The sequence below is a fragment of the Arvicola amphibius genome, chromosome 4 (assembly GCF_903992535.2).
Source record: "Arvicola amphibius chromosome 4, mArvAmp1.2, whole genome shotgun sequence".
Lineage (NCBI taxonomy): Eukaryota > Metazoa > Chordata > Mammalia > Rodentia > Cricetidae > Arvicola > Arvicola amphibius.
In genome coordinates this window covers 1,013,422-1,030,733 of record NC_052050.1, presented here as the reverse complement: position 1 = coordinate 1,030,733, position 17,312 = coordinate 1,013,422, and the positions used below count along the sequence as shown (strand labels likewise).

Sequence of the window (17,312 nt, the reverse complement as noted above, 5' to 3'; positions counted from 1 at the left end):
GTCATGACGGTCAGCTGCTATTCTGGGTGCTAGAACTTCATGTCCTGGAACATCCTGCATGCCCTGCTCTGGTTTCCTGGTCCTTGCCAGGGCTGGCATGTGTTTGTGCCCTCTGGGTGCTACTGTTCCTCAGGTAGCCTGGAGTGTGTGGGTGATTGCACCTGTAGGTGACTGCATTCAGGTGCTTCTGGCAGATGCTGCAGGCCACAAGGGACTGGGGGGCTCGCAGAAAGACAAAGCAGAGGGGTCAGAGAAGGTTCTGTGGACCTTCAGGACCAAGACAGGTAAGTACACGGTGCTCCCAGAGATTGCTGTTCTAGGCCCAGGCATCTTACACCCCAAGTGGCCTTCAGAATACAGAGGTTTTAGATCTGGAGGGGGAGGCTGGGGCTCTACCTTGCAGGGGCTAGTCTGGTAGGAGGTTCCTGTCACTTCGAAGGTCGGGCGCTCTATAAAATATAAAGCTTGTCAGAAAGTGGCAGCTCTGGTAAGGCGCAGCACCTGATGTACCCCCGAATCTAGAGCCCTTGTGTGTGACCACACAGGAGGCTCAGTGTGGCCTTGTTCCTGACAGCACACTTGCCTGGAGGATATGGAATGATTTCCCTGGGCTCAGCTGTTAATAATTTTTTTTTTTTTGGTTTTTTTTCAAGACAGGGTTTCCCTGTAGTTTCTAGAGCCTGTCCTGGAACTAGCTCTTGTAGACCAGGCTGGCCTCGAACTCAGAGATCTGCCTGCCTCTGCCTCCCGAGTGCTAGGATTAAAGGTGTGCGCCACCACCGCCAGGCTGTTAATAATTTTTATTTGGGCCCGGTATGGTGGCACATGTCTTTAATCCCAGAACTCAGGAGGCAGAGGCAAATGGATCACTGTGAGTTCAAGGCCAGCCTGGTCTACAGAGAAAATTCCAGGACATCCAGGGTTACACTGAGAAACCCTGTCTCTAAAAACCAATCCATAAAATAAGTATTTTACAACATGAGACACATTGAGAGATGTCTTCTGATCTACAGCACTAGAGTAAACACTGTGGCAACCCACTCCTTGGCACTTGTCCCAGGGCTGCGGACCCCATCCTGCCACCTATGACACCATCTTGATATGGTGACAATCTGGACAGTATGGAAATCTGCAGACATGTCTCGATGAGATTCGCTAAGGCTTAGACTGAAGCCCTTCAGGAGGCTGTGGTCAATGCCAGTGAACCCATGGGTCACAGCGGCTCCTTCCCAGGCCAGGACCAAACCTCCCAGCAGCTAACACTGCCCCGAGATGATCCCTTCTACTCCCTCCAGCACAAGAGAGGAAGACATGGGGCTAGAAATGAGTTGATGAAGGTGGCAGACCTGGAAACAGGAGATAACCTGGGCCCAAGCCATGACTAAACAGCAGGCTCGGCCGAGGTCAGGCATGAAGGACCATGGCATTTTGCACAGGTACCTGTGTGCACAGTGTCACAGAGAAGAGTGGCCAGCTTCACAGGCTCTTTGGTTGGGCAAGGGAAAGAAGACTACCCTTTCCCATTTGTTTTTTGAGACAGGGTTTCACTTTGTAGCCCTGGCTATCCTGGAACTCTCTCTGTAGACCAGGCTGGCCTTGAACTCACAGAGATCTGCCTGCCTCTGCCTCCAGAGTGCTGGAGTTAAAGATGTGTGCCACCACTGCCAGCTTAAGACTAGCCTTTGATAGAAGCTGAAAGGACGGTTGTCTCAGACTCCTGACTTGGGAACCGCCACTGCCCTACCCACTACCCACCCAGCTCCCTGCACATAAGCTCTTCCTGAAGACTGGAGGGTGGGGGGAGACTGCACTGTGCTACACACTGTGGTTCTGCATGTCCCAGTGTGCTCTCCTGCTACACAATGTGGTTCTGCACGTCCCACGAAAGATCACGGCACGTTGATGATCCTGGTGACCTCCCCCGGCCTTCTGAGCATGTCCCTCCAAGGTGGACTCCTGTCCAGAGCCCGGGACCCCAGAGTATGAATGTGCAAGGATCTGCTCATAGCTGGAAGGTCCCCCAGAGTATGAATGTGCAAGGATCTGCTCATAGCTGGAAGGTCCCCAGGTTGTCATCTGTATTCTATAGCACTGACATCTAAGTGTCCAGAGGAGCTAAACCCCAAAAGTACGTCTTGGGTATGTTCCACTTAGGCACAGATGCTAGTGTCCTGGTGCTGATGTTGGTCAAGATGGGTGTCCTTAGGTTTCTCCAGTGAGTTTTTTACCTTGTGATCATTTCAGCTGGGTGTGGAAGAGACACTGTGGCTGGAGATTGGGGCGCCGTGGTTCTCAGCAAGCCGCTGCCCCGAGTTCTTCATCTGCACTCCATGGTCTTGTCTGCTGTGTCTACGCACTGATGTTCTGGTAGAGGGGCCACTTCACGTTTTCTTTATAAAGATTATCTTGTTGTACCTGTCTGTCTGTCTGTCTGGGGTGCTGTGCGTGTACGGCGTGGAGTGCACGCTGCAGAGGACAACTGTGGAAGCTGGATCTCTTCTACCATACGGTTCCAGAGACTGAGCTCGGGTCCTCGGGCTTGGCAGCAAGGGCCTCTACTGACGAGCTTCCTTTCTGGCCTCCATTTCTTCATGTACCTGCCCACTTGGCCAAGATCACTTGAGGATTTCCTATGAACTGGTGGATTGTAGTCTTTCCTGGCTGAGATGGTCAGTTGGACCCCTTCACAGCTAGCATCTGTATCGCCCTAATATATTTATTTGGAACTGGCGTTGTTCAAGGAGCCCTGATACTGGGACTGGAACAAGCGATTCTGGGTCAACCTTGGGACACGGGTGCTGGTGGCTGAAGGCCCTTGGGACATGGGGAACGGGCATGCGCATGTCTTATCCATTTTATCTATACATCAGCAAGGATAGCTGAGGACATCATTGAACAGGTTCCCGCTTCCCTTGGAAGCACTGACCGCCTGGCCTTTCCTGCACACCTAAAATCTGGTCCAGGTTAAGGACAGGCTGCGGGCAGTGGTTGCCAGCCTTGGGGTCTTCCTTGCTTCCTGAGCTCTGCGACCTCACAGCGTGCCAAAACCATAGGTATTAAGACCCAGCAGGAACAGGGAAGCCCGGAAACAGTGCTTTACCTGTGTGACTGCTGAGCTCTGGGCCTGCTGCTTTAACCCAGTCTGCCACTATTTAAATTTAGCGTATATTATTTAGTGCTGACCTACCTGTTCTCCCTGGACTGATGGATTGTGGAGAAGTCTGGGGGCTTGGGGAGGCCTAGGAGCAGAAGCCCTTATGGACTAGCACTGCTCAGTATGTCAGATTAGCCAGTCCAGTCCTTCACTGGAGCCTCAGGCTCCCTCAGCTCCCAACCCTGCTCTGTTTCCTTCTCTGTTCTTAGATACAGCCTATGCCAGAGGCTATGGGCTGTGTTCCTGTTCCTGTAACGTTGTGCCATAAGGGCACATACTGTCTTCAGCTCTCAGCTGGGTGCCTTAAGGCCTCTGGTGGTCACTACAGGTCAGCACAGGTAGTCAAAGGTGCCCTTAAGTCATCACTGTCACAGCAGGTCAGGGCAGGGGCAGAAGGTCACCACGAGTCAGTACACATCGCCCCAATTACTGCAGGACTGACGGAGTCTCATGGGCACAGCCGGGAAAGTGGGGATGCCACCCTCCTACCCATGGTTCCACTGGGGCCTTCCATGGGAAGGGAGGGCTCTGTCAGAGGATTCCAGGGGGTCTCCGTGCTGGTCACAGTACCGACCAGATGCCGAGTGCCCTGGGGCCCCTCCTCTCACAGGTAGGCAGGCCAGGTCTGTGCACAGTGCCTTCTTAGCCATCAGCCCAAACCTGTTTGTGGAGAGAAATGCATTCTCTGCAGGGAGCCAGAGAGGGCATGGGCTCCACTCCAGCAGTGGTATGTCAAGTCAAAGAAATGAGCAGAGGTGTGAGTTGCTCACAGAGGAAAACAGCAGATGAAAAGAGGAGGTGTCCGCTTAGTCACCTCTCAACACCACCCTCTGGCCTCACATCAGGAATCCAGCCTGTGCCAGCAAGCATGTGACAGCCAGGATGGAAGGAAATGGGGGCACTCATCCATGTCCAGCACCCACCTCTCTCTGTGGCTGCTCCCTGGGAGAAGGCTCTCCTTGGGGCTGGGGTGTCTTGAGATGCTTCTGTAGCTCAGCCACCTGCTTCTGCAGCTCCCAAACCTCCAGGTGCACCTGGCCCACGTCACTGGGGAGCTCGTGCAGGACAGTGGCCGACTCCAGGGGCTTCTGCCACAGCTAGGCAATCAGTTCAGAAGGCAAGGTTAGGAAGGGGTGGGGGCCTGTTCTAGGAAGGTGCAGGGGTGGAGCAGGGTCAGTGGCTGGTTTCTGCTCTGGCTGGACGTGATGATCTGCAAACCTGCCCTGTGTGTTGCACTTCTGTGCAGTCGATGCTAGACACCAAAGCTCACTGGCAAGTGTGTGAGTGAAAGCAGGTTACCTTCCTCTCCCGAGCCCTAGTTCCCACCACAAGGGCAGACGGCAGCAGGGTGAGGCCATGCACACCTTTAATCCTAGCACTTGGGAGGCAGAGGCAGGCGGATCCCTGAGAGTTCAAGCCCAGCCTGGCCTACATAGAAAGTTTCAGGACAGCCAGGGTTCTGTAGTGAAACCATCTCAAAAGACCAAGAAGGAGACAAGAGGGAAGTGAGCATGAGGGGAAGCCATGAAAGGCAGTAATGGGCTAGGAATGCGGCTCAGTTGATAGAGTGCTTGCCTAGCATGCATGAAGCCCTGGGCTCAATTGCCAACACCACAGAAGCAGGGTATAGTGGTACATGTCTGTAGTTCTGGTACTTGGGAAGTAGAGGCAGACAGAAATTCCAGGACATCCTCAGTAAGTGTGAGGCCAGTTTGGGTTACAAGAGAACCCAAATAAATAAATAAATAAATAAATAAATAAATGACAGTGAGAGAAGTGGCTGTGGTGGAAGGGGGGTACAGAAGGAGCGGCTGCCATCCGTGGGTACGACAGAGGTGGACATGGGGTGCAGGAGGAGCGGCTGCCGTCCACGGGTACAAAATAGGTGGACGTGGGTACAGGAGCAGCTGGCTGCCGTCCACGGGTACGACAGTGGTAGACGTGGGTACAGGAGGAGAAGCTGCCTGCCATCCACGGGTACGACAGAGGTGGACGTGGGTACAGGAGCAGCTGCTGTCCACGGGTACGTTAGCAGCAGGAGGATGACTGTGAGGACCCATCCTGAACCTTTAGCACCACAACACCAGCACCCACAAGGCCCTAATGTGGCCTGGGCCAGGAAGGAGAGATCCAAGCAGATGGGAAACACACTTCTTTGTATTCTGGCTTCTCAGGCTAGGTGAAGGGAATTAAAATAATGCTTCTATTCCAGGGATGCCTACAGTTGACTCCGTGTGACTATCTTGTTTGGACAGTCACATATACAAAGAAGAGGTGACTATTAGGTAAACACACTGTTAAATAAAAATGCAAAACACTTGAAGGTAAACCTGTTTTATTTAGACAGCGACTCACTCTGCAGCCCTGCCTGTCCTGGAACTCACTGTGCAGATCAGGCTGGCCTCAAACTCACAGAGATCCACCTGTCACTGCCTCTTGAGAGCTAGGATTAGAGGCGTGTGCCATCATACTTGAATGGAGGTAAGCTTATTCCAACTGTCTCCAGTTATCAAAGTGAAATTAAAATGCTTTAAATTAAATTATTTTTAATAATTTATTTAACTTTATTTTATGTGCTGTTAAATTGGGAGCACAGCCCTAGTCTTGGCCTGGGAGTTGCATTGGTTTGGACTCCAAATCCCAGCGTGCCAGGTCCTGACCCTCCCCCAGGGAGGGGGCAGGACCACTCCTACAGGGTATTTAAGTGGACTCCCAAAGGAGAAACACGTGGTTTTCGGGTCTGCATGGGTTCCCTGCTTTCCTGTCTCCCCACCATGCGCTTGGCCACCCGAGAGCATCTTACTTAATAAAACGATGGGCATTTTGATTTGGTTTGATTTGACCTAATTGGATTTCTTGCGCCGGCGGAGCTGCCCTTTTCTTATTATTTTTACTTCACAGTGCATTGGTGTGAAGGCATCAGATCCTCTGGAACGATAGTTACAGACAGTTGTGAGCTGCCCCGTGAGTGCTGGAAATTGAATCTGGGTCCTCTAGAAAAGCAGCCAGTGCTCTTAACAGCTACTCCATCTCTCCAGACCCTAAATTAAATTCTTATTTCTTGTCTACAGCATTGAAGTGTGTGTGTGTGTGTGTGTGTGTGTGTGTGTGTAAGTGGGTTTACATGTGTGTGCATTTGTGGTTGTTATTGTTGCTGCTGTTTTGAGATAGGGTCTCATGTATCCCAGGCAGGCCTCTAACTCTCTGTAGCCATGGATGACCTAGAATTCTTGATCCTCCTGCCTCTACGTTATGAGTGTTGGGACTACAGACACTTAGCACCGTATCAGGCTTACCTGTGAATAATCCAGAGCCACCCATGAGATAAACCAGTGACCGCACAGCACAGTCCTTTGTTCTGAAGGACAGAGAAGTTGGGAAGACACCCAAAACACCTAAGGTCAATGAGGTCACTCCTGGCACCTCTCAGAACCTGCACCTGTGTCCAAATCTGGACTGTTCTTCAGCAGGAATGCTTGCACAACTTGAGTGTTAAGAGCTACTCTCACCTTCTTTTTGAGCTGTGTCACCAGCAAGTTCAAGAGATGCACTCTGTCTCCGAGTTTTCTGAGTGCTAATGCAACAGATGCCTGGCCTGTCAAAGCCGCTCCTGCAGATGAGAACCCTGCTGTCAGCTCAGATCTCAGGAACAAAAGCAGTCTCCCTGGGGAGCGGAGCCTCCTTTCCCACAGAGGCCCACTGAAGCTTCTAACTGACTTCAAGGTAAATACGCCCATCCCTGAATCAAAGGGCGGGGGACGCACGGAGTGAGAGGAGGACTAGCGGATGAACTCCAGCCTGACCATGTCACAACAATTTCCCCTTAAATCCAGGACCATTTATTTGGAATGGGGGGGGGGGAGTTGCTCACATAAAACCTGGGGTGAAGAAGTAGCACTTATATTCCAAGCTGTTTTGAGCAGAATGGTAAAGCAGCTTTAAGGAATGTATGTAAATCTGTCTTTTCAAGGCAGCTCACAGCTCCTAGGCCCGGTGGTTCACAGCTATAAATCCCAGTGACTCAGGAGTCAATCTGCAGAGTGAGTTCAAGGCCAGCCTAAGCTACTTAGTGAGACTGTTTCAAAAATAAAAAATTGGCTGTGGGGGTGGTGGTGCTGGAGAGATGGCTCAGGGATTATGAGCAGTGGCTGCTCTTCCAGAGGAACAAGGTTTGGTTCCCAGCACCCATATAGCAGTTCACAATCATCTGTGACTTGCAGTTCCAGAGACTCTGACACCCTTTCCTGGCTCCTGCAGTCACCAGGCACATTGTGGTACAGATACACACATGAAGGCAAAACACCCATACATGTAAAAAAAACCAAAAAGCCCCTCTGAAAATCAAACTGGCCGTGGCTAGGGCTCAGGGGCAGAGAACTGGCCAGTGTGTGCCAGGCTCTAGGTTCCACTTATAGCACTGCATAAGAAATGAAAAAGCACATTTATAGCATTAGGTGCATATTTTAGATAAAAGATCAACACATGAACCTAGAGGAAAGACAGAATAAAATACCGAGGAAATAGAAATAACGTGTCCTCTAATATCAATAAAACCAATGATCAGCTTTTGTAAGGATAATAAGCAAAGAAATAAATAACTACATACTCTCTAGTAGGACATCAAGAAAGAATAAAAGATGTCAGGCATGTGGCACAGGCCTTTAATCACAGCACTTGAGGCAGAGGCAGGCAGATTTCTGTGAGTTCAAGGCCAGTCTGGTCTATAATTTGAGTTCCAGGACAGACAGGACTGTTACACAGAGAAATCTTGTCTCAGGAAAAAAAAAAAAAGAAGAATAAAAGAGAACAGCAATGTTCAGTATGATGCACGGGGAGAACTCTATGGACACTGAAGACTCAGGAGAGACTGTGCAGTTATATGGTCTCAGCTACTGAGATAGCTGAGGCAGGAGGATCACAGTCTCAAAGAAGAAAATGAACAAAACGGACAGGATAAGAAACTTCATCGCAGAAGTCTGAAAACTTGAGGAAATGAATAATTTCTTAGTATAATGTAACAAATATTTATAGAAAGAAAATATGGCCACGCGGTGGTGGCGCATGTCTTTAATCCCAGGTCAGCCTGGTCTACAGAGTTCCAGGTCAGATAGGGCTACACAGAGAAGCCCTGCCTCAAAAAACAAAACGAAACAATGTATGTGAACAGTCCCTCAACTACAATAAACAAATCAAGTTTCAAATCTTCCCATAAGGAAAACTCTGGGGCCTGGTGATTTCAAAGTTGAATTCTACAAATAGTTTAAGACTTATCTGGTCACTCACATCTCTAGGGTCAGACCAGTCCTGGTTCTAAACTGTGACCCGATCATCGCAAACAAGGAAATGAAATGACAAGCCTGTCTTACTTCTGACCCCAAATCTGGCAGTTCTCCATGAAACACTGGCAGGCCAGGGGCAGCAGCCATCAGGAAGCTGCACCAGTTTCTGGGTTCCTTCCTAGGAAAGGATGGTGTGACAGGACAGAGAGGGCATCCACACTGTCAGGCACACAGACGACTCTGGGAGGTGAAGGGGAGAGCAGTGGGGCCTGGGCTGACCCACAGGAGCCTCCTTCCCTCAGGTACCAGGAGAATGCACCCTGTACCCACGCCCCCTCCTTCTCACTAAAGAATGGAGAGAAGGCCCAAGGCAAACCTGTTCCAGGAAAGATGCCTGTCCTCCTCCCCACTGCCACAGCACTCCACACCAAGGGCAGAACACTCCTGGGAAGGGCCTGTGGACGGAAGTCTGTGGAGAGCCCCGAGGGGCCCAGGGACATCAGACGGCTAGCACTTGGCAGCGTGAGCGCTGTTCAGAACTCCAGGGTCTCTCAGAGGCCACCATCTGTTTACGGCCAGTCTGGAGTATTTCACCGTAGAAGTTTGATGATAATGTCCCTCATAGGCTAAGATGTTTGAATGAATACCTGGTCCCCAGTTGAGGCACCGTTTCTGTGCAGGTTTAGGATACACAGCCTTACTGGAGGAGGCACGTCCCTGGAGGTGCCCTTTCTCGGGTACGGCACCCGTCTGCGGCCTCAGCCTCGTCTGCACAGTTTCTAACCTCTGCAACTGCAGCCAGAACAAACGCTTTCTGCTGTAAGGCCCAGTTCTTGGGGTCCTGTCACAGCAGCAGAAAAGTAACAGATACATTCACCGTGACAGCCAGGGCAGACGAGGATTCCAAAGGCCCAGGAAAAAAAGATGTCCGTGCTCTCCAATGCACTAGGGACAGGATATGCCAGACGGCCTCTAGGATGGCCAAACAGGGAGGGGCTGCCCTGCAAACTGCACGGAGGGTGAACGGCAGAAGCACTGTGAAGTCCGGCATTGTCCACTGACATACAACATAGACCAAAAGACACCAGCCAAACGCACACGCGCATATCGTTCCACTTACACGAGGAAACAGAGCTCTCACCTAACATGGAGACTTCGGGGGACTCCTGGTTCTGGAGACAGGGTGTCTGAAGGTGACTAACACTGTGGAGCTAGGCATGCATTTGTAAGATTTGCCTCAGGGATTCACCCTAATTTCACAGTCAGTGTTACTGGGACAGAGCATAAGGTCTGGGTAGCCAGGGGCTCTCACCTGCTGTGTCTGCGGAGCTGTGGGCACCAGGCTGTGGACCAGCAGGCTGTGGACCGGCAGCGGGCAAGGCCGCTGTCACTGGCTCTCCGACACCTTGCTGCTGCTCTTCCAGGGCTTTCAGCTTACGCTTTAGGTTCTGCATTTCTGCTTCAAGCGCCAGAACATAATCTGCAGAGACAGCAGGGAACACGGCACACGCTCACTGGCACACTCTCGTCTCGGCTGCAGGGCTTGAAGGCTGCCTCCGCCCCTGCCCTCTCTTGCCCCAACTCTCAGCCTAGCCCCTATATCCTCCAGGAAGGGTCTGGGGCCAGAAGGGAGTACTTGCCTGTCTCCCATTGGCTTTGGGCATAGAGGGCACAACTCCCACACCAGGGATCAGACCCTCAGAAGCAGTCATGGTGCCTGCTAGGAACTAGGCAAAGGTGGGGCTGCCAGCTCAGATCCACCGCAGGATGCTCCTCTTGTGGAAGGTCTGGCCTGCAGCCTTGCCACCAGTGCCTCACTCTGCCCAGTCTGATGGCTTCCCAGGTCCATCAGATATGTGCTCTGTACCTTCTCCTCCATGTCACCAAAGAAACATTGTTTCTCTCTTGGAGGACAAGCAAGTGCCACACTTTGCACACTTTGCAGTGGTTTACGGGGGTGGGGGGATGAGGGGGTGGGGGGTGGGAGTGGGGGGTGGCTTTGGTGAGAGACTGGGGTGAGAAGCTTGTCTGCGGCTCTCTCCCTGTCCTGCCCTACTCCTACTCTCACCACCCGCCCCTCCTTACTGCTGCACCAGCTCACCCGGAGGGGCCTGATCTCCTCCAGCCTGGGGATCAGGGCTTGGCTCCGAGCACTCTTCCGGTTGAGCAGAAGGAAGATGGCCGCTCAGCATCTCCATCTCTCGCCTCATCTGTGCAACAGCGTTCCGCAGACTCGCATTCTGCTCCTGCAGCCTCTGGATGTCACTAGATGGAGACTCTTCCCTCATTTCTCCTTCATGCTGCTGTGGAGGTACCTGCCAACCACACACACCCAAGGAGAATAGTTACGGACACAGAAGAGGAGGTTCTCGGCTTTAACCCAGCTTGCAGCCATGCTACTCCACACCTGTCCTCCAGACACCGTCCTCTGAGTGTAATGGCCACCATCTTTATCAGAAAAGCTGTTATTATTTGCAAGAGCTCCCCCCCCCCAAGATCAGGCTTGTCGACTGCTGACACCCCACAGGTGGGAATGGTGCATCACTGGGCTCCCCTCCTGCACACCCCACCCACCACTATGCCATCTGGCCCTCACTGCTCCTGGTCTAGAAGTGTGTCAGGGTCTCTATGGACCGTGGAAGGTTAGCTGAAGGCAAGGGGTCGATCTGTATGGTTATGGGAAGCCAATGGCTGCTGGGTCAAAACCGGGACTAAGATGGTTATGGCGTCCCCTGTGTTCACGTAAGCAGCCGCTCATTCATGATCTGTGTGCCAGCCCTGTAAACTCTTTGGTTTCCCAGGTTGGGTTGATAGAACTGTACTTTAATTTGTCATCAAGCCCATACAGAGGGGATAGATGCTTGGTTATGTCTCCCCAGGAAAAAGTTCCCACAACACAATGATCCTCCTAACCCATAGGCATGTGCCTTGAGAGGCATATCGGTTCGTGAGGGACTCCATGATAGGGTCTTTCAGTAGCTGGAGTCACTAAGACAGACAAGGGTCACAGAGGCCAGGAAGGAGGGAGGGTGCCGAGGAAACTGGAGGTGGACAGTGGTCCAGTCTCATGCCTGTGTTCAGTGCACCAAAGGCTTTAAGGGGTTTGTGCAGCTTTCATACAGCACAGAGCACGTCTGAGGTGGAGCGTGGGGACCGTGCACGCAGCGAGGTGGAGCGTGGGGACTGTGCACGCAGCGAGGCGGAGCGTGGGGACTATGCACGCAGCGAGGCGGAGCGTGGGGACTGTGCATGCAGCAGAAAACAACCAAAGGATCAGATAGTAGAGCTCCTGAGCCTGGGGAAACGCGAGGTGCAGAAAACAGACACCCAGAACAAAAAGGGAAAGAAATGAATATGGCCAGAGGTATTTCAAAGTTCCCCTCAGTGCAAACTGAGACTTAAGAGTGACCTGTTAGCAGCTTCTCTTGTCATAAGCCAGGCAAGACCCGGCACAGGCAGTCCTAGCTGGTCTTCCGAGGAAGAGACATGATGTGTCTAACAGCACATCTTTAAAATATATTGATTTTCACGTTATATGCATGGCTGTTTTGACTACAAATACACTACTTTCGTGCCAGAAGAGGGTGCTGGATAATACCTGGAACTGAAGTTACAGACGGTTGTGAGCTGCCATATGGTGCTGGGAACTGAACCTGGGTCCTCTGCAAGAGCAGCAAAAGCAAAACGTGCTCTTGACTGCTGAGCTATCTCTCCAGTCTCCCTCAACCCCACCCAACCGCCGCAGCATTTTAACTGTGCTTGTGAACAATCTAACACCCTGGTAGGAAAATGATTCCAAAATGGGCAGGCCTCCCATGTATGTCAGTCAGCCACGGCATATCAAGTTGCAGTAAGACTTCGAGGAGGAAAGGGTGAGGGGAGGGGAAAGAAGGGAGGAGGGAGGGAGAGGAAACTGATCAGGCTGGAAAAAAATTAATAAATAATAAAAAAATTTTAAAAAAGTAAATGATTCAGGATACTAAGGCATGGCATGTCCCCATTTAGATTATGTTTCTGAAAAATCTCTATGCAGCAGAAATATTTGTGGTAGAATTTAAGGAAAAGATGAACTTCCTAGTAAAATGCTCAGCTCTGCCCCCACCCCATGTTCAGCCCACTCCGTCCCGTCTGTCTGCCTACTCCCCAAGCACGTGGATTTCCAGCAAAAGTACCTCCCTCCAGGGAGAAGTGCAGACTTCCCAAGGTGGAAAGACTCTGAGCTGGGTGTGCTCTAACCCTGTGTGACAGCCACCCCCCACTTAAAAATTACATTCTCTGTGTGTGTTTGAGTGTGAATATACATACACGCCACAGCCTGCATACGGAAGTCAGAGGAAAACCTGAGAAAGGTGGTCCTCTCCTCCCACAGTGGGTCTTGGGGATCAAGCTCTGGCCTCCACGCTGACCAGCAAGCACCCTTACCAGGGAGCCATCTCACCAGCCCAACTACATACAGCCTTTGAAGTTGCTGTCAGCTGTCTGACTCCTAGAACAGAACTATCATTTCTTTTAACCCTGGCCCTAGCTCACCAATGCTTTTCTTCAGTCAGGCTGACTGGATGTGTGGCCCATGGCTCATAGCCTTCCAGCCCCACCTCCTCTTACGCTCTGGACAGGAGCGGCCAGCTCAGCTCTCGGCAGCACCCAGCCTCTCCTTTATTACGACTGTGGAGATCCCTTTTCGGGCCAGGAAACCAGGAGAGACTCTCTGGGAAGCAGAGAGACACACACTAAGGGAGCCTGGTCACCTCTGTGCTACCTCACATCTGTGACACCAAGTTGGCTAAGAGCCTGTTCTGGCTTCAGGCTGGCTGCACCGTCTCCCTCTTGGGGTCCCCAAGGTGACAGCTCTGGAGCACAAGGGCCACCCTTTGATCTACACCTCAGGTGCCAGACGGGAGCTTGTAAGGTGGACATGTCACATACAGCCAATCCTGGCAAGCTTGGTGCCAGTCTCTTGCACGAGCTACGAGGCAACCCAGAGGTGGTCCCCAGTGATCCTAGCAGGGCCTGCAGAGGGCCCTGCTCTGCAACACTCAAGCAGCATCTCCGATCCTGACGCTTGCAGCTTGCCAGTTAAGGCAGGCTGGAAAGCCCTCATTCAGTTCAAACTTTTATGTAATGCTGCCAGTCAGGAGCTGGTGAGCGCCTCTCCCTGCTGAGTTCTACTCCATCACTCCACTCCAAAGTTGTGCCTGGGTTTGTGTATGCAGACAGATTCTGGAAACTGTCGTGGTCACTTTGGCTATTGGGACCTCAGCCAGACACTTTGTTCAAGATCAAGGGTGCACTTAAGGGGTGGGTGGGTGTGGATTGTTCCTGACTACAGAGCACACTTCTAAAGTTTATTGTTTACTTAACAAAGAAACCAGCCAACTGATAGCCCTTGCTGACCTGCTTAGCTGGTACTTGGAGACAAATGTCTTTTTTTGATTGCCAGCCTAGGGGAAAAGTACAAGAAAGTTTCCAGTAAGGGCAACTGATGAAAATAAGCACCTTTCCTTGCCATTTGTCTACAGCCTCCCTGTGCTCCTTGGGGAGCACTTCACATATGATCTCACTGAAAGCCTGTGGGATAAGAAGTCATGGCTACCAAAGGATATTCACTCCCTCACTGTCTTCCTCCTCCTCCTTTTCCCAAGACAGGGTTTCTCTGCGTAACAGCCCTAGCTGTCCTGGAACTTGCTCTGTGACCAGGCTGGCCCCAAACTCACAGAGATCCATCTGCCTCTGCCTCCCAAGTGCTGGGATTAAAGGTGTATGCTACCATGGCACGGTTTTGAATGGCATTCTCTTAATTAGTGATTGAGAGGGGAGGGCTCAGCCCATTATGGGTGGGGACACCCCTGGGCTGGTGGTCCTGGGTTCTATAAGAAAGCAGACTGAGCAAGCTAGAGGGAGTAAGCCAGTTGTACCCCTCATGGCCTCAGCATCAGCTCCTGCCTCCAGGTCTTGCCCTGTTCGAGTTCCTGCCCTGACTTCCTTCAGTGGTGGACTACGATGTAGAAGCATAAGCCAAATAAACCCTTTCCTCCCCAACTTGGGTCTGGCCATGGTGATTCATCACAGCAATAGTAACCTTACCTAGGACAGAAACCGGCACCAGGATAATGGGGTATCACTGTGACAGACCTGACCATGTGTTTTGGGGAGGGCTGTGGAAGGACTTTGGAACTTTGGGCTAGGAAATCATTGAGTGTTGAGAGCTCAGCGGGCTGCTCTGTAGGAGCTCGGGAGATGAGAACACTGAGAGCAGCGCAGAAGATGGAGGCCTGGCCTGTGAAGTTCCAGAGGGAAGCAGAGACTCTGCTGGGCCATTTGTTATTTTAATGAAGAGGCCGTGTTTCTGGTCAGCTGGGGTTGAAGAATTAGGTATGATTAAGAAGAGACCAGCACCTCTGCTTTACAATTGATGGGATAATTGGTGCTGCTCAGCTGATGCTGAGAACTGAGTGGTGTTTCAGAAGAGACCAACCTCAGGGAGGTGAAACCTGGGCAGTGTTTCCTGGGGGCACAGAGAAGCTGTGTTCCAGAGTCAGCCAAGGTTGACCTCATGCTGGCAGCCTGACGTGGTCACGTGTGAGTGTCACCGAGGTGGGACTGGATGGCAGGCATGAAGGGGGACGGAGAGCAGCTGAGGCGTGGGTTGAAGGTAAGGCCCAAGACTAAAGGGGTCAAGCTGCGAAGACGGCCCAGGAGAGGCTGTTAGCAAAAGTGCAGCCCAAGTGCAGCAGAAGGAGTTTGGAGATGTCAGAACCACGGGATGACCACCAGGAACAGCAGCAGTGGTGTGGAGCCTGCCCCGGCTTGTGTGCGCAGCAGGGGGTGGGGCTGGAAAAGCGACCCAAACCCATACTTGTGAGGCTTTGGATTTTTTTTTTTTTAGACTTTGTATTTTAAAAGAGGCTTGGTGATTTTTAAACAGGCTGAACTTTTTTTTAAAGATTTATTTTAATTGTGTGTGTGTGTATGTGTGTATCTGTGAACAAAGCCGTACAGGTATGTTAGTGCCGTGCTCTCTGGGGCCAGAGATAACAGATCTCCTGAAGCTGGAGTTACAGGCAGGTGTAAACTGCCCAAAGTGGGTGCTGGGAATTGAACTTGGGTCCTCTGTAAGATAAGGGTATGCTCTAACCACTGAGCTATCGCTCCAGCCCCAGGCTGAACTTTGCTTTGCTTTTGTTTTTCGAGACAGGGTTTCTCTATGTAGCTTTGGAGCCTGTCCTGGAACTCGCTCTGTAGACCAGGCTGGCCTCAAACTCACAGAGATCTGTCTGCCTTCTGAGTGCTGGGATTAAAGATATATGCCACCAGTGCCCAGCCAGGCTGAACTTTAAAGTGTTTGAATTTGTAAGACCAGGGGATTTTTATACATATACACATACATATACACATACACATACACATACACACACACACACACACACATATATATATGTGATATTTATATTAATGTTTGATTTGGGGGATGAACAAGGAAAGGTTAAGTTTGTGGCTTAACAGTATTGTGTTTGTGTGTCAAGCTGGCAAGGGATAGTTGTGCTGAGCAATTCTGTGTCAGCCTGACACAAACTAGAGTCATCAAAGAGGAGGGAACCTCAACTGAGAAATGCCTCCAAAAGGTCAGGCTGTAGATACACCTGTAGGGCGTTTCCTTACTCAGTGATTGATGGGAGAGGGCCCAGCCCTCTGTGGGTGGTGCCATCCCTGGGCTGGTGGTCCTGGGTTCTATAAGAAAGTTTAAGCTGGGTGGTGGTAGCATGTGCCTTTAATCCCAGCACTTGGGAAACAGATGGATCTCTGTGAGTTTGAGGCCAGCCTGGTCTACAGAGTGAGTTTCAGGACAGCCAGGGCTACAAAGAAGAGAAAATGTGTCTCAAAAAACAAAACAAACAAAAGTCCTGAAAGAGTGTCATCCTAAGAGAAGCCTTATCTTCAGATGGGCACGATTATGAGGACCCAATGAGCCTGCCAGAGGACTAGCCCAGGCTTGGCTCTACAGAGTCTGTGGGAGTTCCTCACAGCTTCAGGACAGACCTCCATGAACTAGGTCCAAACGGATTTATTCTCTCCTGCTATGCAGGCCCATGACTGACACCGCTTCATGTAAATGCCTGCAGTGATCTGTTCCAGGCCACGTCGGCCTCTGACGTTTGGTCCTGGTGTTCCTGGTGTTCCTCTAAGTCTGTCACTCTAGTCTCTGCCGTCACATGGCCATCCTGTGCATCTGTGTGTCCTCTAAGGCTAAGTCTTATATCCCAGAGTACAAACAACCAGCCAGGCTCCCGTGGTTCCCGTGGCTGGACGATTCCCATGCAGCAGGGGTGGGGTCCTCACAGATGCACTTTGTGTGCTAAGAGTCAACACAGGCAAGAAACTTCCTGGGCTCTGTGTGCCCCACAGAAGGACTGTGGGGATGTGTGTGTGCAGGGACGGATTACAATTATTTGTGGTATTGGGGATCAAATCTGGGGCCTTGATCATGTGAGGAAAGTGCCTAGTCACATTTTTCATTTGTTTTCGATAGAGAGCCTATGTAGTCCATGCTGGCCTTGAACTCAACGATTTTCTTCCCTCAGCTGCCTGAGTGCTGAAATCACAGCACATGCTACCACACCTGCCTAAATTTTAAATACTGTGTGTGTACATGTGTATTACATGCTGGTGTGTACAGGTGTGCCCACGTGTCATCGTGTGGAGTCCAGGAGCAGCACTGCATGACTCTGCAGATTTAGGTCCCTATGGTCACACGGCGAGCACTTGGCCCACTAAGCAGTAACCCTACCCCTTCAAATATTCTTATTTTGGGGGTGGATGGGGTTTGAGACAGGATCTCAATATATAACTCTGGTTGGCCTGGAACTCACTATGTAGACCAG

General features: G+C 51.3%; 1 protein-coding gene across 3 annotated transcripts in view; it reads right to left on the bottom strand.

Moving 5' to 3' along the window:
- Nucleotides 1-17,312, bottom strand: part of Ccdc57 (coiled-coil domain containing 57) — a 93,326-nt gene that overhangs the window by 42,487 nt on the left and 33,527 nt on the right. For all 3 annotated transcript variants that reach the window (XR_005285186.1, XM_042055022.1, XM_038328849.1), the window contains exons 11-14: nucleotides 10,535-10,748; nucleotides 9,746-9,913; nucleotides 6,664-6,764; nucleotides 4,078-4,251 (exon numbers count right to left, since the gene is read on the bottom strand). Coding sequence is in view for 2 of the 3 variants with exons in the window: in XM_042055022.1 (XP_041910956.1) it covers nucleotides 4,078-4,251; nucleotides 6,664-6,764; nucleotides 9,746-9,913; nucleotides 10,535-10,748 (657 nt within the window). In the remaining variant the exon portion in view is untranslated. The remainder of the gene's footprint in view (nucleotides 1-4,077; nucleotides 4,252-6,663; nucleotides 6,765-9,745; nucleotides 9,914-10,534; nucleotides 10,749-17,312) is intronic.